The sequence below is a fragment of the Polypterus senegalus genome, chromosome 12, assembly GCF_016835505.1.
Source record: "Polypterus senegalus isolate Bchr_013 chromosome 12, ASM1683550v1, whole genome shotgun sequence".
Classification (NCBI taxonomy): domain Eukaryota; kingdom Metazoa; phylum Chordata; class Cladistia; order Polypteriformes; family Polypteridae; genus Polypterus; species Polypterus senegalus.
In genome coordinates this window covers 13,049,047-13,071,196 of record NC_053165.1, presented here as the reverse complement: position 1 = coordinate 13,071,196, position 22,150 = coordinate 13,049,047, and the positions used below count along the sequence as shown (strand labels likewise).

The window sequence follows — 22,150 nt, the reverse complement described above, 5'->3', positions numbered from 1 at the left end:
AGCCACCTTCAGCGGCTCACTGACTCGCTTACAGACAGATGAAGCGACTGTTTGCTAGAAACAAACATTTGATATATTTTTTTTTTATTAGGAAGAGTGAATCTACAACCTTTCCTTTCTTTGTTCTTCAGGGGAATGTGGAAGTTTCTCCTTGTCTGCTCTTCGGTAGATTTCATGAAAGTCGGGGATTTGTCACTGCCCTTCGGCTCCGACGAGCCGCTACTCGGTCGCCGTTCTGTAGCGTCTTGTGCCGTTCCTGCCGCAGGTCCTTCTTGACATCCAGTCCGTTCGCCATCTTGTTTGGATGCGCGCAACATGCCTCGCGCTACGTGCTTGGGCAGATCGTTGTTATCCGCCGCGGCGTTTTTGTCGCGGCCCTGTCGCTCCCCCTTGGGCTCTTGGTGTTCATTCTGCATGCTGCTAGCCATCTTCATTCACGGAGAGCTGCTTCGGCTCGGGGTTTGAAGCGAGATACTCTCTTTACACTTTCCTCCTCAGCCGGCCACCGCCATTCTCCAGGTCTGACGCACTACTCCGCACTGCCTGCCTGACGTGCCGTGCGCTACGCGCCCTGCCTCCCCTCACCATTTATCACTTGCGCGCGCTCGCCTACCCGCCCCTCCTGCGGAAGGCCAACTGCACGTGCGCAGTGCCAGCGCGGGCCGGCTGGCTGGTCGGTTACGCGACACACTTTGAAAGCAACGTCAGCGCCGGTTGATGGTATACAGGGCAGCACCAGAGGTTCCACTAGGTTTGTAAGAAACTAACTACAAAACTTTTTAACACATCAGATATTCTGGTTAACGTTTTCCCCTGTTAAAACTAACACTGCAATGAAATGTTGCTTAATCTACACCTCGGACAGCCAACGGTGTTACCGAATTGATGGATGTCCTTGGGAATGTTGCTTGGCTTACGTACAGCATGCATGGCTAAAGAAGTACATTTTAGAATTTCGCGTGTATATCACGTGAAACAGTAAGTACACCCTGTTTAAGATCAATGACTTTAAATTTGAACCTATGAACATGATATGCTGTCCTCATCCACATAGGGACTCAAACAGTTCTGTGTTCTTTGACTCTTTTGTCCATCCTCTGTGCGAACGGCTGTCGCAGTAAATTTGAAAACTAATTCATCTTAAAATCTGCTGATGACTCAGTGATTCTTAGCCTACTGAATGAAAATGAAACCAGTCATGGTCCAGTAGAAGATGATTTTTCTTAAATGGTGTGTTGAGTCTTTTTTTAAACCTAAATGTTATAAAAACCTAGGAAAAAAATACCATTCAACCACAAGAAACAATCATTAAAAATCTGGCAGTAGAGACTGTTGACAGTTATATAAAAAAAGTGTGAGTTAGCATAAGCATTGCTAATTTGGGGTGATCGTAAGAAATGTAATGATTAACTTTATGAGGAATAAGTACATAGTAAATGAAAATAGTTGTGTTCACTATTTGAAATATTAATACGTGTGCTTCAATGTAAAAGTTTAAAGTGTAAATATTCTCAATTGTAATCGAAATTTGTCATTTGTTGCCCCCATGATAGAGGTCTATAGAGGGCTAGATCCCCAATAAAGGATCAAAAAATAACATATTTATAATCAATCAGTCAGTCATTCTCCAATATATCCTAACACAGGGTCATGGGGGTCTGCTGGAGCCAATCCCAGCCAGCACAGGGCGCAAGGCAGGAACAAACCCCGGGCAGGGCACCAGCCCACCGCAGTATTTATAATCACTGACCTTGAAATACTCTCAACAAGGGGTCCCCAACTCCGGTCCAAGAGGGCCCCAGTGGCTGCAGGTTTTCATTCGAACCCTTTTCTTAATTAGTGACCTGTTTTTGCTGCTAATTAACTCCTTTTAAATTAATTTTAATGACTTGTTTTTTAAGACTTGGTTCCCAGAATTTCTTCATTGTTCCTCTGAATTGTTTCATTTCTTTCCTGAAATAGAACTCAAAACAGAAATTAAAATGTGAAGTGAGTGAGCCAGCAGGAGACAAACTAATTAAGGGCCTGAAACTTCAACCAATTTCACTGCAACCAGTTGCTTAATTAGGTGCTGACTCTTGTCATTAATTAAACCCGTTCTTTAATTCCATGGCTTGTTCCTGCTCTCATTGTGTAATGGCAAACATTTTCGAAATTGTTGATTTTCTCTTTCTAAGAGCGCTGTTAAAGTGTTTTGGGGACCTTAGCAGATGAACCTTCATCTTTCTTTATTTTCAGATATTGTATCTCATTATTGTTTGTCTGCTGATTAAGGAAAATGAAACAAGGGGTCTGAGTCTTCAAGAGCAAGTCAGTTAAAATTAATTCAGAAGAAGTTAATCAGCAGCAAAAACAGGTCACCAATTAAGAAAAGGGTTAGAATGAAAACCTGCAGTCACTGGGGCCCTCTAGGATCGGTGTTGGGGACCTCTGGTCTAAAATGATACCCCACATGCTTGTGTTGGAAATTCGTCATTTTTAACCTTCTGTGAGTGGCTCTTAGAGGGTTACAACCACCAGTAAAAAAATCAAATATGCAGAATATTAAATTTATAATTAATTGGTAATCTCAAAATAGCTTTAAATGACACTCCATGTGCCTATTTTACAGATCCTTATTTTTATGGAGTAAATTTGACCCCTTCTATCCCACTTTGCATTCCCCAGGTCTCAATAGTGCACTATTCAGTCAAAATATTATTTTTGTCAATGTGTCCAATGTGCTTTTTTTTTTTTAATTTGTGTGAGGTCATGTCTTTTCAGATTTTAAAGGCATGAGGAATTCAGCTTCATGTTTGTGAGGTCAAACTTTCATTAAACATGTATGTAACTTTTAAAAAGTTTGAATGTTTATGTCTGAGTTAATGGTTTGATCATGTGGCATATAATGTCCACCAAAATCAGACCTCCTGCATCCCAACAACATTGGGTAACCTTTCAAACAGAAACTGGATATCATTCTCTTGATTATCTTCTGGTTTTGGGGTCAAAATGATAGATGCATGTTTCATTCACAGTAAACAATAGTCAAAAGAGATTTCTCTCTTACCTTAGGCTCATAATAGGTGAGCAAATTTGAATACATCTGTTTTTTCAGGCTCACTTCACTGAACCCAAAGTGCACTTATGCTTGAATATTATTATGTTTAGTAGGACATTGCAGATTAACCACAAAATAAGTTGCAGATATTTCCTGTTTATTTTGACTAATGTATAGAAAGTGTTGCAAACTTTATTTCTGCAGTGCTTTTGGATAAATCTTACCTAAGGAACAAATAACAAACAACTGGCTTAACTTTTAGATTTTTATTGAACAAACATAAACCAAAATGCTAAGCCATTTGTGAAAAAGTTTGCACATCTCACAATTCAGTAGTTATAGAACCTCGTTTAGCAGCAAATCTTGAAATACTTATTTTCTGTTTATCATTTTATCACATGATGTCAAAGGGATTTTTGGCCCACTCTTACTTACAACACTCCTTCAGTTCACTGGCATTTGAGGACACTTGTTTATGCACAGTTCTCTTATTGTTTGTTCCTAACAAAATAAAAGTCCCATTTGCTGACTAGCAAAGGCTTGGCCAAAGAACCAGATCTGTTCCACTGTGGACTGGCAATGCTCAATGCTAAAAAAAAACAAAACAAAAATTAATAAGATATTTTGGAAGTTCAGTTAAAGAGAGTAAAATCAAAGAAACCCTTCTTCAGAGAGTTCATTAAGAAATTTCTAATAGTTACCCTGAAAATAAAATGTGGAAAGTCATGAGGATAACATTCCTGATTTATGGCCTACAGCTTATTAAGCAAAACACTTCCACTCTTCTGTACTGTCATTTAATACTGAATTTGTCAATGGTTAACAAAATAAGTATGCTTTATAAAGTGGTTAAATAAGTTAAATAAACATTAGACAAGCAAGAAAATACAATTAAAAAGTAATAATGAAGCATACTCTTTATTGTATTTTACATATACTTTATTAAATTAAGGTTAAAAGTAAAGAAGCATTGAAGATTAATTACAGTAAAAAATGTCTTTAGCACAGTGTTGCTTTTAGACTAAAGAGATACTAAAAGTATATCATGAGTTAACACATTTGTCCAGAGGTGACACATAGAAAGAAGGTTATTGAATACGTTCCACAATAGAAAACTGAAGATATATACAGTATATAGACTCATATATTCTTCATATTGTATTTTACTGTGCCTGAGTAAGTAAGACAAAAATCTTTTTAACATTAATTGGGTCAGAATCTTAAATTTGACTTGTTTCAGAGGTTCAGGCGGGAGTGCCAACCCAGGGGTTTAATTGAAGGGTAAAGCAGGGCTTGGGACATGAACTACAGGATGACACGAACGTTAGGCCTAGAGAAGTTTATCATACCTAATAAAGCCCCATCACTAGATGCTAAGCCCAGAGGTCTAAAATTGCAGGAGGAATCGTACAAACCTCTCGTTCCGATGCCCAAGAAAGGAAGATGGAAAATATGGGTGGCCTCCCAGGCTTGGCTCAAGATGCCATGGCGTCTAAAAGGAGTTGGAGGTTGGACTTTGACTTACTGATTTTAAAACCTCAATTCACATCTTTTTGCTGCTATGTGTACAGCAATTGTCTGTTGCATGATCTGGCTTTTGCAATTAAAGAGATTGATTCACATATTTCTCTAGAACATTCTGGTATAAAGATGAGTTCAGGGTTTACTAAATGTCTGCAAAGATTTCCAGGTCATGAGGCTGCAAATCAACCCCCATTCATCACACCTCCATCACCATGCTTGGTGTTTGATATGAATTTACTGTGGTTTTCATCAAACATGATCTTTTAGGTCTCTTCTGTTTAGAGGAAATTGCTTCAGAATTCTTATGCTTTATTCAGATGCAGATTTACAAACTTAAGTCATTCTGTCATATTTTTGGAGAGAGATGGAACTTTCTCCTGGTTAACCCCTCAATGTAAGCCATAATTATACGAATTCAGTTGTTTTCAAATGGATGTGATATATAATATTTATCATGTTGAGAGTTAAGCTGATTTTATTATGGAAATGATGGTTATTTTGCAACTTTCAGAACACCATATGGTCTGATTTCTAGGTGAATTTGCTGGGACACCCACTCTGGGGAAGACAGTTACCAGTTTCACGTTTTCTTCATTTGTAAATAATCCTTTTCACTCTAGAATTATGAACTTATTTTTTTAAATGTCCTTCGAGTGCTTCCCAGATTGAGAAGCTGCAGCAGTTGCTTTACTGAGATCTTAACAGATGTCTTTTGGAATGTCATTACTATAAACTTGAATCCTGAAGAAAGATGATAGCTTGCACTTCTGTGAGGACTAAAGAGTACCAGGAATTTGTTTTGACCCCTGTGTCAGATTCATATTACACATCCCCCAACGCAATACTGGCCTTTTGTGGTGGATAGAAATAATACTGCTGTAAATATCATAAGACATGCAGGCTCAGTGGTGGTGTTTTTGGGGCTGGATGCCCTTTAATAGTCAACAGTTTTCTAGTGTTCATATGTTATGTAATATTAAGGACAAATGTGTAACATGCTGTGCAGAGATACCCTTAAATAGACAAGGCTCAAAATGTTCCAGTTACTGTACTCTGGTTTCCTCATTGTACTGTTTTCATTTTTCTCCATATGCCGCTGGCAGAGGTCAGTCTTTAAATCTTGAAACATTGCACTATTTTCTCCCCTTCTCTTCAAACATTTTTATGTTCTTTGTCTCACCTTACTAAGCCAGTCTTCTCATTGCACGCTGCTCTGTACACTGTGTATAGGCCTCTGCTAGTATATTCTGTCTGGCCACATCATCTCCTATCAACCTACGTCTCATCATAGAATACTAGTATCTAGTTTATACACAAGCTATACATCAAACTTTGTGAACATTATGTTGTAGTACTTGGTATTAACACTAGTTGCTGCCTCTGTCCCCTAAATGTCCCTTGTGCTGTCCCCCCTACATATTTTTGGAACAGACCTCCTGTTTCTTCCTTCTGTTATGTTCTCTCTAATTTTCTTTGCTTAACCCTTTCCTTTGATAGCCCTCTTTCACCCCACATTATTCACGTGCTGGACCTTTTTACTCTCCCTCTCGCTACAATACAGCAGAGGCTTTACTCCATGGGCACCGTGGTGGCATAGTTGCCTCTAGCATTTTACTTATAGCTCTCTGTCTTTTTCTGTTATTTTCTGGAAATCCTCTTTCTATAACCAGTTGTTCGTTAAACTTTATTTTTCATGGATTAACAAGTCGTTCATTTATAGATCAGAGATTGGCTGTCTTCTCTCCAGCTGGTTAGGGATTGGGTGACTAGTATGCGGTGACTTTAGGCTTTTATATTTCTTTAAGACTTTCCCCTTAGCTTTTTAATTTCTGGCTTGTTGGTGGGGCTGCTACTGTTTCTCATGGCTGTCCTGAGACATTATTTTTTCTCTTATTCTTGTTCTGATTGCACTGTACATGGCTGGAATGTGTTTAAAGTTTATTTTTTATATATTCACTTTAAAAAAGAAATATAAGATTTATTAACTCTGTTTGCATAATACAATAAAAATGTTCACAGGAAATGTGTAAGGCTTCACTTTGTGAGCAAATACAGGGGAATACCTGAACAGATGAAATGGGATTTTTATACATGGAATTTGTTGACTGGGTTAGAATAGGCAAGCCACTGTAACTAAGATTACATTTCTGTTACATGACGTCATGCATGGACCTCTGGGCTTTCTGGAGGCCCAAGGTGGGCACTGTGATGTCAAGGAACTTCATTTATCATCGGAGCTCATATATTAGCAGTGATTTACCTTTAATTTCCAGATAAAGGAAATGTAAGATTTACTTTTTTCTTTATTTTGCATGAGTGTCATGGTAACCCTATATGTTGTCATTTTTTGTACGTGTCCAAGCTTTTTCTATACGTAGTCATTGATACAAAATCAGTTCATTTTATTTTGTGTTCCTCCTTCTGAAACAACTTTTTTTTCCAGTATACAGCAGTTCCTAACTACATTTTTTTTAAATCTTATTTTCTTGCAGCTCCATTCTGTTTAAAATTCTTTACATTTCTCCATTGTCATCCACTGTCTTTCAGCCTCATGTTCATGCCATACACATTCCAAAAGATAATCACATTTCTAAAAGAAAAGCAGAGAAACGTGCTGGGAATCAGAAAGAGAAAATGTAACAAACCAAGAAGGAACCTGAGACCTGGTAGGGGCCATATTGGAGGCATGCTGGATGGTCTGTTAAGGGTTCTGCTGGTTTGAATCACTACCTCTTGCTTATGTATCCTAGCTTACTGCTTAATTTTTGTCTGTTCATGAGGTTTTTCTTACTTTTTTCCCTCTTGAGAAGTTTGGTAGATAACACATACAACACCTGTTAAAGTGAAGTAATCCTACTGGCTGCCAGAAAGTATATGTACAATACAGTATAAAAACATTACAGTAATCAAAAGTAACACTTTGTCTCTAATAAGCAGATCTTTGTGATTAGTTAAAGGCGAGTGACATTAAAATAGACAAGTGGACTCTTCAGGGGATAAGCTTGTGTGATAATAAAATCCCAAATGAAAAATACAGCACCTTTTGGAGTATTAGTTGAACACAATTAGCCACATATTCCAATGTACTTTGAGTAATAGCTTAATAATTTACTCCCAAAACCTATATCTTTGAAATCCCTGAATGTACACATCTAAAACCACTCTCCCAAATCCTGCAGGAAATTATAATTTGGGTAAACAAATGTTTCTTATACAGTTGGTCCTGGCAGAATAGGTCCTGTTTTAACCAACTACACTTTTATCTGGAAAATCTAAATTTTTTTTAATAAAAACCAAAAAAACATTCATGTCTCCATTTTTACTCACTCTTATTTCAGTCTGAGCTAGAAGCAAGGGATACAAGTGAATAAATATCCTGATGAAAATACCACCAAAAGAAGCTTGAAAGTGCTTATTTAATGTGGCTCTAAAATAAACCTAATAGTTCCCCTACTATCATTATCTACACCCACTTTCTCAAATTCAGGGTTGTGGATCTAAAAACCCGTGAAACCTTTTTCTGCTACACATTAAACCGTAGAGTTTTTCTTGGTGGCAAAAGTTTTTAATCTCAAATTGCGTGTTATTTGTCTATCAGATTAAAATATATTCTCTGTACTTTCTTCATAAGAAAAAAACCTGCCAAGAACACTACTGGTCACCTGTTTCAGGCTGTGGCAAAGGCCTGTGATCATGGACAAACACTTGGGACTTTTAGAAATATGTGCAAAGCTTGAGAGAGGCTTCATTCTGCAGCAATCCTGAAGAAGCAAAATGCTAGTGGTTAGCTAAAACACATACAAAGCAAGGTGCATTGCAGCTACAGTGCTGAACATGAGGGCAGTAGGAATAAATAAAAAGGTTTGTCTCAGCTCTTCATTTCTCATTTCACTTTCACAAAACAACACAATCAAATACTGCTCTCCAGTTTCCGGCAATTGGCTTGTTCCATCTGTTCACCGTCGGCACTCATTTCACTAGTGTCCATGCTACAGTCTGATTCGCTGTCTGATCGTTCCATTTGGCTGGGAAGTGATGTGTCCTTGGCTGTTCTGCTGCAGCCTAGTGAGGATATGAGTGGTTCACCTGGACAGTCAGTCATCTCCTGTGTATTTTCACAGTCTTGTAGGGAGGAGTCTTTTGCTTGTCGGATGCAGTTGAGCCATTGCTGCTTGTTGAATGAGTCACTGGCTTGGAACAAATATGACTGGTTTTGGAAGCCACTTCTGTATGTCACCCGAAAGAAATTTCTACCTGTTATTAAGAAAAGAAATAAATTCTGTAGAAGCCATCTGCAAAAGTAAGGGACTGTATTGAAGTAGATTTAAATTAGGGTTATAAATATTAAAACATTTCTTGTGATGCATAGACATTTAAGTTAAGTTTATTCCAAATTTTTAAAATTGAAAATTCAATGCATGAGTATACCTAACTTCTTCCAAGGATGTGACTATCCTGCCAAGGCATGAGAGAAACAATCCTGAGACAAAATTTTATCGCCACAAGATCCTTAGCCATCTTGGCCAGGGTGTTTGTCTCTCTCAAGTCGCAATCACAAAAACAATAAATCTCACTTCTGTGAGGCAAGTTTAGACAAAATCTTCCACCCCATACAGATAAGTGCAGACAAAGACCAAACCCATTTCTTTGGAGCTGTGAAGCAGCAGCTGTAAACACTGCGCCACTATGCTTTCCAAAATGCACTTATAGCAGCAACTCTTAAATACGTACTTATGCATTTCACTTTGGTAGAAACAGCTTTTAATGTTTAATGTTCAACTGTAATACTGTAAAGCAATTACAGACCTGCTCCCATTGAAAATTAGCTTTGCGCACAACAACCAACACAAGCTACCAGATTTTTTAAAAGGCCAAAAGATAGCCAAAAGATCCTGGAACTGTGAGGGTACCAGCACTAGCTGCTTTTGCTGGTTAAAATATTTGTTGAAAAAATGTTTTTCAATCACAGTAATAAAGCTAAAATACAACAAGACAAAAAAGGTTGTGAAAAATCTGTGTTGGTAGTATATTTTTGGTTTAAATAATGTTTTTTTTCCAATACGAAATTACAAAAACGAGGGCTCACGAAGAAAAAATTACAATTTTTCATTATTACAATTCCTTATACTCCTCTGAGTGTAAAGAAGGTAAACCTCAAGCTGTATTTTAATAAAATACAAAAATGACAGTCTTTTCATGCAGAAGAGGCCGATAAACATCTGAGTCCTTCAGAAACACAAGATGACATAAATTTACTAAAAAGTGGAAAAACTGCAAACCAGGATGACCTCTATAGTTTTGTAAAACGTCTTTAACTCATTTGGCCCTGTTATTGTTAATGGTGTTTACAGAAGCAAACTGAAAATAAAATTCTATCCAAAATGTTATGCTAGTTGTCAATTACTGTCTTTCCTAAGGAAAAATTAAGACTTGCTGCAATGTACTTCATACAGACCAACTCCACTCCTGAATAATGATGTTAAGATACTGGCAAAGGTTCTAGCTACAATATTCAAGAATGTGCTTCCCTCTATCTTATTACAGGCACAAAGTGGATTTATTAAAGATAGATACTGCAGTCCTCAGCACTTGTTTAATACACATACTGTAATATACATACTGTATCTACAGGATTTGGCTTGGATGCAGAAAAAGCCTTTGATGAAACTGAATGTGGTTACCTATTTAAGGGTACTGTGCTAATTTGTTTGGACTACATTTTGCTACGCTAATCCAGAAACCTCAGTTAGATTAAAACATGCAGTCAGACAAGGGTGACCATTATTCATTATCATCTACTGATTTTTCTATAACCTTTAAAGAACATATGAACTTTTGAAAGTATGACTTTGTGACCAAATATGGAAAGAAATGAAACAAGACAAGTAAGCCTTAAACAGAAGTTTCTTTAAACAAGACATTTTCTTTGTAATATCATTTTTTTCTTTTTTTGTGTTAACTGTTTGCTTTGAATTTTACAACAGTTTTTGTGCTGCTGATGTTCTAGTTTGTTTAAGCAGGATCGTTTCTTTCACCCCGATCATCTGCACCTATGTTACACATTTGCCATCTTTGCCTTTGTGCTTTAAATAACTTGCACTCTAGAATCCAATGTTTTTTGTAATTGCCACTGAACCATTAGCTATTCATTTTCGAAAGCAATCAGAGATAAAGGGGCTCATTAAAGAAGGGCTTGAACAGAAAATATTTTGTTATGCTTATGATATCTGAGGCCCACAATTATCTCTACCTTAAGTTTCAAAGTTACTAAGAGAAACTCACAATATCTCTGGATTCAGAATGAGTCTGAATAAAATTATGCTTCTTCCAGTGAATTCCCTGACATGTCAGACCAGACTAGATAACACTTTAATACTTTATAACAAGATGCTAATGGATATTAGCTTATGTTAGCTGGGAGATTTGTTACAGTTATAATGAATATCAAATATCAATATCTCAAAGCTCCTTTTTGTGGAGCATTCCTATATACTTCAGCAAATCTTTCTTTAGGAAGATGGAATCAATTTTAACATCATTTATCTCTAGCTCAAAATGGCGACTCATCAATGAGGTGACTCTACAGAAATCTAATGCAGAATGTGGCATGGAACTGCCTTTAACTTTAGCTTTTACTACTGGGCTGCAGTTATTTACACAATAAAATGTTTCAACATAGGTAGAAAGCCACAAATCTGCACCTGCTTGGTTTTAATGGAGAATAAGTCCTGTTCTAATTCTTCTTTGTCTTCAGTCAATACTAATTATCATCAGTTTACCAGCAACCCATTTGTCTAACACTTATTTAATATATGGAACCAATACAGATCATATTTTGAAGTAGAGAAGCTCTTATTAGTTGCTCTTATATATCTTAATCACTTAATAAACTCTATGCACATGTTTAACATATGGAAAACATTTGGAATTGTGACATTTGGCCATCTTTATATATTCATAATCCATTTGCATCTTTTGAACTATTGAACACCAAATTTCATCCTCCAGCTACACATTTTGTTCTTCTGTACAAAACAGAAACTTTAATAAAGGCAAACTAACCAACTTCCCATGCCTCTCCCCCCATATCTATCTTTGAGTTGATATTGGCTAGTCCAGATGAAGATTCATACAGCCTTCTTAGAGTATGTAAAAATGTTTCAAGCCTTTAATGACCATAGGGAATGATGAGAAAGGGATCTCTTGATTAAACTTTTTGGAAAAGGAATGAAACTCAGCCATTAGTAGAATACTGTATATTCTAGTTCAATATGCACCAAGCATACTGTAATTCAGCTAAAAGTTGTTTATGGATCACATATATCATGTATAAAATTGCTTTAAATGCATCCGTTTGTAAGTGTTGTCATCATGCTCCTGCACTTATGTTTTGGAAATGCCTTACTTTTAAAATGTTTTGGCAGAAATGTTTGAATAACTTTGGACTTAAAATCACTTCTTGCTCATCAATGGCTGTGTTTGGAGTACTACCAGATGGGTTTCAATTATAGTAAAAGAAAATGGTTTTAATATCCTATGCCACATTACTAGCATTTAGACATACTTTACTCAATTTGAAGAATCCTAGTCCACTATAACTGAGTGAGAAAATGTCTTAAAATATTATCTCAAATTGCAAAATCAAGTACTCTTTAAAGAGGTGGTTTTTATTTCAAAACACGGCAAGGACTGCTTGAACTAAACTTTCTCACTCTACTTTCTGTTTGATTATACTGTATGTAAAGAATTATTTTAGATGGGGCTCTCTATTCAGATTGCTGTTTTCTTCTATAAAGCATACTGTTGTATTTGCTATATTAATTTTATTTATTTGATTGAGTTGTATTCTGTTGTAATAATTTATTTTAGTTAGACAACTTCAAAAAATACTTAAGTCTGGTATTGTGAAACCTTTTAAGATGGCCCCAGACAACTCATAAAACACATACAGTAATCATTTAGATGCCACAGTCTTTTAAAGAACAGGTTATCAGACTATATATAGCCTGTGTACCACAGAAGCTTCCATTCACCTCCACTGTCAATAAACCATGATAATGAAGCCATCAGGATAATAAAGATAAAGCCAAATCTGGATAGGACAACAGTCTATCAGAGAGGACACTCACATGTATAAACCTGTTCTCAACTTTGACAGTCCAATTTATCACCTCCAATTAACCTAAAAAGCACAACTTTCTGTGAATTATTAGAAAGAAGCATATGTACATATATACACATTTTCACATTTATTTAATTCGATTTAGTGTTGCTAATGGGGGGTAGGTGAAGGGCAGAGTGTGTCCTTGCATCCTCAAGGGTAAGTCAGAGACCAAACATGGATGGAACTTCATACCATTTCAGGAAAAACTCACATGTACACATCCACACTCCTTCACGGTGAGCCAATTTAGTGTAACCAATTAACCTAATTTACACAAATTTTTGTGAATTATTTTCTGGAAAGAAGCAAGTTTCTTTTTTCTTTATCTTTAGTTGAATTTATTAAAAGTGTGTAACATTCCATACAATCAAGTCAAACTTAACAAAACTGAATTCAATTCAACCCCCACCCATGACAAAGAGAGGAAGGCCAACAGCCAGCCAACAGCCAAGTAAAAACTTTTGAGAGTAGTAAAGAGAGAAAGGAGTCTTTCTCCCCAATAAAAATGCTTATTCTAAAATGTTATTGATTAGCTCCTGACGACTTTTATAAAAGTTTTCAACAGAAAGATAAAAAGAATTGCAATATTATATCATGTTAACTGTTTTAAAAATTCTTTTCAACACCTTCATGTCGGCACTTTAAATTCAAGGCACTGCATTCATTGCATATGTAAAAATAACATTCAGTTCTGTCAATCCATGTTTATGCTGTACTTACTCCTCTCGTTGTTGCTGAAGGCTCCCCTGATTGAGCCACCTACTCGTATTTCACCATCTTGAAGGTCTTCCCAGCAAAGATCTCTGACAGGTAGTGGCTGTCGGTAGAGCTGGTAAAAGAGCTGTTCATTCAGGGTGGTGGTCCTGGTAACAACTAAGACATCTTGGAACAGGAAAACATGGAGCTTCTAAAAGCAGGTGAGGAGAGTCGCATTGTGAGGTTTGCTTAATTAAACAGAAAATATCTTTATAGCCCAGATCAGTGGTTCTCATTATTTTATGAACAGAACCACATAGCACTTTTTTGTAGTGTCATTTTTCCTACATTTTTCAGAACACCAAATGTAAAAAAAAAAACACTATATTTTTACAAATTTGTGGTCTTTTTTGTGCAAAATGGCAAATATCAAGCTTATGTTGCAAATGTCTTGTAAACGTTTGGGATGTTCATGAGCAGACCCTGAACACTGAATTATACTCAGACTGCAGGGAAAATGGATTTAGAGAGGCACTATCACACACATTTAAAAACACAAAAGGCAAAACAACAAACACTAAACAACAGGTCTGACTGTTATTTACATTTCTGCATCTGCATAGTTTTCTGCTCCCTCCATGACCTATTTTGTGAGGCATGCCTTGCTTCTAGGCTTCTACTCCAAGACTCTTTTTAGAAGTATTTTAAGGGATGACACAGAAGTACTTCCAGTGGTTCACTCGAGCTCCTGATAAGCACTTCTAGGTCATCCATAACGTCTTCACAGGAGCTTAGCTTCTCTCCAGGACACCCATGGCAGACACAGATGTCTTTGTCTCTTCTGCTGGCCCCATCCTTCTAAAGGGACAGGTTTCAAAGACATGACTTGGGGCATCCTTCCAATGGGAATGCAACCACCTAATTCTCTGGAGGATTAGACTGGGCAGGAGGTTGGCATCTTATTAATGGAATGTTACAGACCTTCACATAATGTGGCCCAATGCCTACCATTCGCTTACACTCACCTATATGTCACAGAGCTAGCTGTGATGGATGGCCGGCTTCATGTTCTGGCCCTCACCCCCATTCCGCCAGGAGGAGTTCTCCTGACAGCATGGACGGGCCCTGAATTCCAGCAGGGCCTCATGGACTATGTAGTTTTTATGCACAGCCCTGCTGGATATCCTGGGGACCACTGGGAGGCCCGTGGACTCATATAACCTGGAAGTGCGTCATAATCCTGTGACAGGAAGAAACAACATGCTTCCGGGGTGAAGATACGGACTATTTACCCTGGCCCGGAAGGAATAAGGACTTGTGGACTGCTAGGCCGGAACACCTCCGGGTCAGGGGGTATAAAAGGACTCTGGGAAAGCCCAGACACTGAGCTGAGCTGGGAGGAAGGGTAGCTAAGTGTCTGGGAGAGGAGGAGTGTTGCTTAATTATTGTATGAATAGTGTAGAGGGGAAGGTGCTTGGTGCACTGCATTATAAAAGAATAAAAGAGTCTTGGACTTTTACTTGGTGTTTGGAGTGGTACCTGAGGGTTCAAGAGGTGGATCAGAACCTCTACTGCTACATAGCTTATATGTAGATATCTCATTTGTAGGTGGGATATCCAATTTATCCATTTCTAAATCAACCCAGAATAGGGCTGTGCGTTTAATGTTGACACTAGCATTGTTCTTAATGTGACTGTTAAATTAATGCCACCAGTGACAAATGTTTGTTGTTAAGCAGTAGTATGCCACATAGAGCCATACACAGGCAGGACAAAGTTGAAAGGTGTGTATGCATGCATGTCTGTACCACTGTACCTGCTTACTAGACAAGTGTCTTTTTGGAGTTAATAATAACATTTCTGGATCTCCTTATATTTATATTTTTAAGTATTATGTCATCAAGGAAGGGTATTTTAATTTTATTACACAACTTATAGTAAGTAATTTTGGCAGTGATTTAAAGGAATGTTGCTTTGGTTTAGTGGACAACACCTCCTTATTTCTTAAGAGTGCAAAGTTGTGAGCTCATATCACTAAAGGGGATGGATGGTTTACAGTCAGGGTGGCAGATGCCTGCTATATCTTATAGCTACAGGTCTTAAAAATGTTAGGGTGGAAATTTGAAAAACTTACAGCTCCTCTGTTATTTTTCAGCTCCCCATGACAGATGAGAACTCGTGAGTCTTCAATGAGCTGGTGTCTCTGGCTGTCTTCAAGGTATACTAACCGCTCCTTATAATACTGACACTCAGACTCCCCAGTTTTTACATTGATTTCTGCCACAATTCTCTGAACAATGTTAATCTGTAGAAAGATTATAATATTTGTTTTATTAGCACTGTACAATTTCTACTAATACTGTCAGATCCGCTTTAAGTAGGGGTTTGTAAATGAATTATTTTCACATTTACAGAGCACAGTAATATTTTTGTTTGCTTGTGCTAATAAACAAACAAACAGGACGAGGAAACTGACAAGTGGAAAAAATGAAGAGGAAGAAGAAGAAATTATACATGAATTATAATGTAGAAAAAATAGTAAATATGTGAATAATTATGTTGGAGTAAAGAAAAAACAGATGGAAGAATATCTTGAATTATTAGCACAACTTCAAAAGAGAAAAGAGTTAACAGAGAAAGCAAAACTAGAAAACAGTAACATATTCTTAAATTTATAATTCAGACCCCTCCCAAAACTGTCTTTCTTCACTTCATCCCATTCCATGAGTATTTACTCCCAGTCATTTGCAGACTTTCTGCTTTGGATCACTTCAGTGGTCAAGGTCACATTTCAAGAACACTGACCAGTAACTTTTTTTGCTGCTCAACAGACTCATGAATATCCAGCCTACTGAATGTCTCATGTCTGCAGTTTAATGGGAAGTGTCAGTTCAATGCTGCTCTGCACCAAACATGATTATTCCTTCTGTATCTTATTAATTGGAAAGAAAGTGTAGGGATGACCCCAAAAGGAATTCAAGAACAAAAATGCAGAATGCCTTGATAACCACTAGAGGTCAGCCTTGCTTTAGTAATCCAGGGTGTCAATAGATAAACAGCTATGCTCTCTTTAATTTAATTTTTCAGTGATGAAAGTCTGTCTCAGGCTATATAATAGGGTAGTAGAGGCATATCATCAGTGCTGTACTTTTTATTATTTATTTGAAATTCTTCACTCCTATTAGACCAAATACACACTATTAGACCATAAGCACACATTAACTGGATATTTAAAAATGCAAGCCAAAGTTTGGCCTTTAATTATGTAAAAACTAGACACCTCTCATCTCATCTGTTTCTAAAAAACACTTAATTCAAGTCAATGTCGTGGGGGGTGCCGGCACCTATCCCAGAAGTACTTGGGAGCAAGGCAGGAAATAGGATTAGACAGGGTGCACACTCACACTTGAACAGGAGCAAATTCAGAGTCAATTAGCCTTAACTTTGAGGATGTGGAAGGAATACCTAGAGGATGACCCAAGCAGAAAAGGGGAGAACATGCAAATTCTACATGTACAATATCCTGGGTGCAGGATTCAGGCTCAGGATTCTGCATTTGTGAGGAAGCAGCACCACTGCTACCGTAGAAAATGGCACAGTTCTTGAAAAATGTATTAGCACATGAATATTACAAACCTTATTATGTTTGTGAGGGCATGTTCACCCTGAAATGCTTTACATGTGTAAGAACATAAAAGAATTCATTCAGTTGTCTGTTTGTTGAAAATGCTTAGTGCATTACAGATTGGGTGGAAACTAGAGACTGCACTGGGAACACAAGGTGTAAGACAGAAACTAAGAGAATGATATGGTAGTCCATTAGAGGTGAGACAAATACTCACCTACACTTAGTCATGCCAGGCCAATTACATTTAGCATGCTTGACTTTGAAATGTGACATGGACACCCAGGGCAAAACCATTTTGGCATGGACAGAACACTCAAAGTTAAGGCTGTCAGCCAGCAATGCTAAACATATACAGGCTTTCAGAAGTGTGCTTTGAAATGCATATCAATACTGGAGTAAACAATGTAGAACTTGCTTACAAAAAATAAGCAAATATAAAAATGTTACCACCTCCACAAGTTCTTATTGATTTCAGCCCGCAAGTTTATATGTGTATATGGGAAGCATACAGTATATTGATTGCATCCTAAAGATAAAACCATGAGGGTACCACTGAGCAATTAAAGAGTTCTGCAGGTTGCATATATGTTGAGAGAGAAATCTGAACTGGCCAGAGAGATCATTTGCAAAAAAGTTGGAACAGAGTCAGGGCCCTTCAGGGAAAATAAACCCTTTATGTTTATGGCTAGTGGCAATGCCACAGCTAACCAAGACAATATAGATAAAGGATTTGCAGATAATTAAGAAAGAAAAAGTTAATGAGAGGCAGGAAGGATAAACAGAAAATGGGGAAACAGAAAAAGCCACATCAGTTAATACAGCGCATAGGGCAAGCATGTCCACATCTGTCCAAATATGGTTATGGGTTTTTTTGTTTTGTGTTTATTCGGTTATTTATTTTCCATTTCCCATCTTTTTAATAATTTGGATCTTCTTTGTGACATTCATCTAACATGAAGCAGAAGCTAGGGGATGGTCTTTAAACAAGTTATCAGTTTTTCACCAAAAGTTATGAATCTGTCAGTCATGAGTTTAGGATATTCACCATCTATAAACACAGAAATCAAATAAAAAGTGTGCCTCACCGCTTCTTCAAGGTGCTGCTGGTCTGGGTTCTCAGTAGGAGTGTGTCTGAGAATCTCTTTCAGGAGCAGTGGATATTTTACCAAGCGGCTCCGTGGGATGTCTAAGAAATTCCAAAGATCTAATTTCCGACTGAATGGGGACTCCAAGCAACGCTGTAGGAAATCCTGAACACGATGGTCTTGTTTCTTGTGGTCCAAAAGAGCCTTAGCAGCTACCTGATTGCTGCAGTAGCTGTCATAGGAGTTTAAACAAGGCAACTTGAAAAAGGAAGGAGAAAAAAGAATCTTTGTAAACTGTTATAGCTCTTGTTAACTAGATTTACAAAAATTTGACATACTATATTTATGTTATACGCGATTTTTAACATAACATTTTCAAACCTGCTTAATCCAATTCAGGGTCATAAGAGACAGAAGGCAATCCTGGAAGCATCAGGCAGAAGGCAGGAACTTAGACAGTGCACCAGCCCACTACTGGGTCCACAAACGTACATTTTCATCCAACACTCATACTTGGGTTTTAAAATTTTGTGTTTCACATTTTTGACTGATGCCTTTCTCCAAGGCACCTTACAAGATTTATGATATAATTGGTTACATTTTGTTTTTAAAGGTCAAGTGACTTGCTCATAGTCACACAGTATCCATAGTGGGATTTGAACCCACAACACAGGGTTTGAAGTCCAAAGCCACTACACCACACTGTCTGTCTACAAACCCTTGTTTTTACAGTAATCTAGTTAAATAAGACTGAATATTATACTTTAATAGTTTCTCCCTGGATTAAAGTTGTCAGCTTTAGACCAGAGCTACCTTATTTATTGCCAAACCAGACTGATTTGCTAGGAAGAACTGAACTTGAGTCCTTCCACCCATGATTCAAAATGGAAAGGTGGGGTGAATGAGTGAGACACAAGCACATTTACGAAAGGTTGAGGCATGTCTATTACAGATTAAATGGTTAATTTTCAATAGTTTAATATAAACTAACATTTAATAATAAAAGAATAAAAGTTTAATACAAACTGTCTATTTTCTGTCGCAATTTTTTGTTGTAGGTAGCATTTTTGTTTCATTTATAGTATGTGTACATTGACTGTCAAGGCAAAGCAACACCAGCCCTCTGAAAAAAAAACACACAGTTTTACAAGTTGTTCTGAATTCATGCTTGTATATAATTTTTCTGCCTTCAGTATATTTTTGTTGTATGTTTCTTTAACCATTTTCCATAATTCTGAATATAAAGATTTCAGTTATTCAGTTATGTTTTATGTATTTGCATTTTGGTATGGTGTACACTAAAAGAATTAATTGTTTTTTATATCACAACACCATCTTGTTTTTGTTATAGGCACCGTTATTTTGTGCAAGGAAATGAGTAAAAGTTGCTAGGTAACAGGAGCTGGAGGTTGCACTGAGTGATGTCATTGGAGCAGCAATGTTGGTAAGCCGACCACTCAGTACATTCGCTTTTCCAGGTTTGACTATTTCTTGTACTGTTGCAAGTGTTCAAGTTTCAGGTTAATTGGGTATGAATTTACTTTAGCTTCTGTTTATGCTTTGGGTTTAGACAATTCTTAGTCTTGTTTTCCTGGTTTTTAATAATGCTCATTTATTGACATTTGATTCTGACCCATTTTTTAAATTTTTCCTGTGGTCTTCTGTTTTTCAGCTATTGGCAGAACACCAGTCAATCTTGGTCAAGTGTTTCTAGTCTGAAGGAAAAGTGAAATGTCACTTATGACATTCATTATTGACCATTTTCCTTATGTCTTTCATACAACAATGTCAAAAAAACCTTCCTTACTAATTTTGTTTTGCAATGTAGCCTAAAATGACAAATTTGCCCTGTATTTTAGCCACTTAAGTGTGTCTAGCAGAATATATCTATTAATTCCATTAGCTCCACAGAAGTACCTATTGATGAAAATGTGATTCTGGTCTACCCTGATATACTGGCACATATTATGAGCCAACATTGGAGAGCGAGAGAATGAATGAAACAGAACTCATTGCTGTATTGAAGCAAAGAGCCTTCTGTTCTCCAAAAAGAGAATGAAGCTTAAATTATTGCAGCCATTTGCTTAAAATGTATCAAAAATGATATAAGGATGTCAACTGTCCTCTCACAATAAAAATCAGGCAGTGTGGAGGCAAAGTGATCAGGAAATTGAAGAAGAAAAGCGAAATAATTAACAGGCAGAGGTTAAAACCCAGAAACTCAGATATAATGAAACTGCTAAAGCCCAAAATTCTAAACAGAAATCTGAGTAAAGTGTATGCAAAAATCAGCTTCCTTTAAGTCTTCACTGTTATTAACACCTCAAAATTTTTTGCTTGAATACACAATCTGAAATTTGTACTGCAAGGTCAACATGGCTTTTGGTGATGACATCACACTATGCTACTTCCAGAAGTCATGTCACATGGTAGATAGATAGACAGTTACTTTACTAATCCCCAATGGGAAATTCACATACTCCAGCAGCAGCATACTGATAAAAACAATATTAATTAAATAGTGATAAAAATGCAGTGCAAGTTAAAAAATGCAGGGTGGAGAGTGGAGAGTGGTGGCAACACAAACAAATTGTTAACAACAGAGACGCCTTTCCCCAAAATGGAAGTTCCCACGATAACCAAAATGGTTTAGAAAAGGGAAATGTTAATTATGTGAATTTCCCCTTGGGATTAATAAAGTATCTATCTATCTATCTATCTATCTATCTATCTATCTATCTATCTATCTATCTATCTATCTATCTATCTATCTATCTATCTATCTATCTATCTATCTATCTATCAAACATGATGAAAAATATTATTGCTATGAAAATTACAGGGCCAGAAATGGAAATTAGAGTGTATAAGACTCCAAAATAAAGACATTGTTAGATCCCATAAAAAGGCAATTGAGATTAGAGGGATAAGTCAGTTTCACCTCACAAAGAAATTTGAAATTGACACAAATGTACTGTCATAACCTGCCGTATTTTACACTTTTTTCGATTCCACTAAAATCTCACTTTTATCATCACCAACTCCTCCTCAGCCTCAAAATGGTCTGATTTGTGATTTTTCCAAACAAGAAGCCCGAAACCAACAACAATATACCCAACACAGTAATATTAATTTATTAAACAAAAAATTATAAAGAATAAAGCCTAAAATTGTCAATAAACAATTGCTTAAGGATTAAAAAAATAAAAAGAAGAGTAAATAAAAAAAACTCCTATAAAATACTAATCTGGAAAAATAAACACAAAGAATTCTTCAAAACTGAGTCAAGAAGAAAATGACAAATTAAAGGAAATTAAAAAAAAATCTAAAATCCAAAATGTTAATCATTACCCATAATTGAAAGATAAGATTCAATCTCTCTAAATTTGTTTTTTTTTTTATAATCCAGAGTCTGGGATCCTGCTGATAGTTTGCAGCCATCCTAAATTGTGGTACTCGAATGATGTCATGAATTGAACATCTGGAAGTCACCTGGCAGCAATCAGATGTGGTGACTAACTACAATACGGCAGAGCAAAAGTAAAATTATCCAATTTGAGGATGCAAGTGACATCACAAAAATAATTCCATAATACAACAGCACGGTAAAAAAACAGAATAAATGGGCAAAGTATAGCAAAATGGAATATGGTAACTTCACATTCAATTAATTCAACACTCTACAGTCCTAACTGACGAAGGCTGGGTTGTGGAAATGGGATAAAAACAAAATGTAGATGTTATGATCTCCTGGGAGAACACAGAGGCCCAGAAATGATTAGAAGAAAAGGAAAAATTAACTACACTAACATATCAGCCCAGATACTGAGGTCACTGAGGCCAAAGTTACCTGATAGGCCTACAAAAAACTCTTACTTGACACAACCATTTGCTATGAATTTAGTTTGTTTTAGCTTCTGTGCTTCTGGCTCCCTTCTCTTTAAGTGCAGACCACTCAATTTACTTCAAAGATTATTTCTTGTTCAATTTGGCTTTTTGGAATTCATGACCTT

At 36.8% G+C, this 22,150-nt stretch overlaps 2 protein-coding genes across 6 annotated transcripts in view; both read right to left on the bottom strand.

The window, feature by feature from the left end:
* The window catches only part of tasora (transcription activation suppressor a), a 40,109-nt gene extending 39,531 nt beyond the window's left edge, over nucleotides 1–578 (bottom strand). For all 3 annotated transcript variants that reach the window (XM_039773096.1, XM_039773097.1, XM_039773098.1), the window contains exon 1: nucleotides 110–578. In XM_039773096.1, the coding sequence (XP_039629030.1) occupies nucleotides 110–434 (325 nt within the window). In that variant the 5' untranslated portion in view covers nucleotides 435–578. The remainder of the gene's footprint in view (nucleotides 1–109) is intronic.
* A 2,713-nt stretch (nucleotides 579–3,291) lies between these two features.
* Nucleotides 3,292–22,150, bottom strand: part of arhgef3 (Rho guanine nucleotide exchange factor (GEF) 3) — a 60,157-nt gene continuing 41,298 nt past the window's right edge. For 2 of the 3 annotated variants that reach the window (XM_039770726.1, XM_039770724.1), the window contains 4 exons: nucleotides 18,138–18,395; nucleotides 15,559–15,729; nucleotides 13,449–13,635; nucleotides 6,950–8,818 (listed from right to left, as the gene is read on the bottom strand). In XM_039770726.1, coding sequence (XP_039626660.1) covers nucleotides 8,475–8,818; nucleotides 13,449–13,635; nucleotides 15,559–15,729; nucleotides 18,138–18,395 — 960 coding nt within the window. In that variant the 3' untranslated portion in view covers nucleotides 6,950–8,474. Of the gene's footprint in view, nucleotides 3,630–6,949; nucleotides 8,819–13,448; nucleotides 13,636–15,558; nucleotides 15,730–18,137; nucleotides 18,396–22,150 lie in introns of those variants that run through there. The other variant, XM_039770725.1, reaches the window with a different exon arrangement.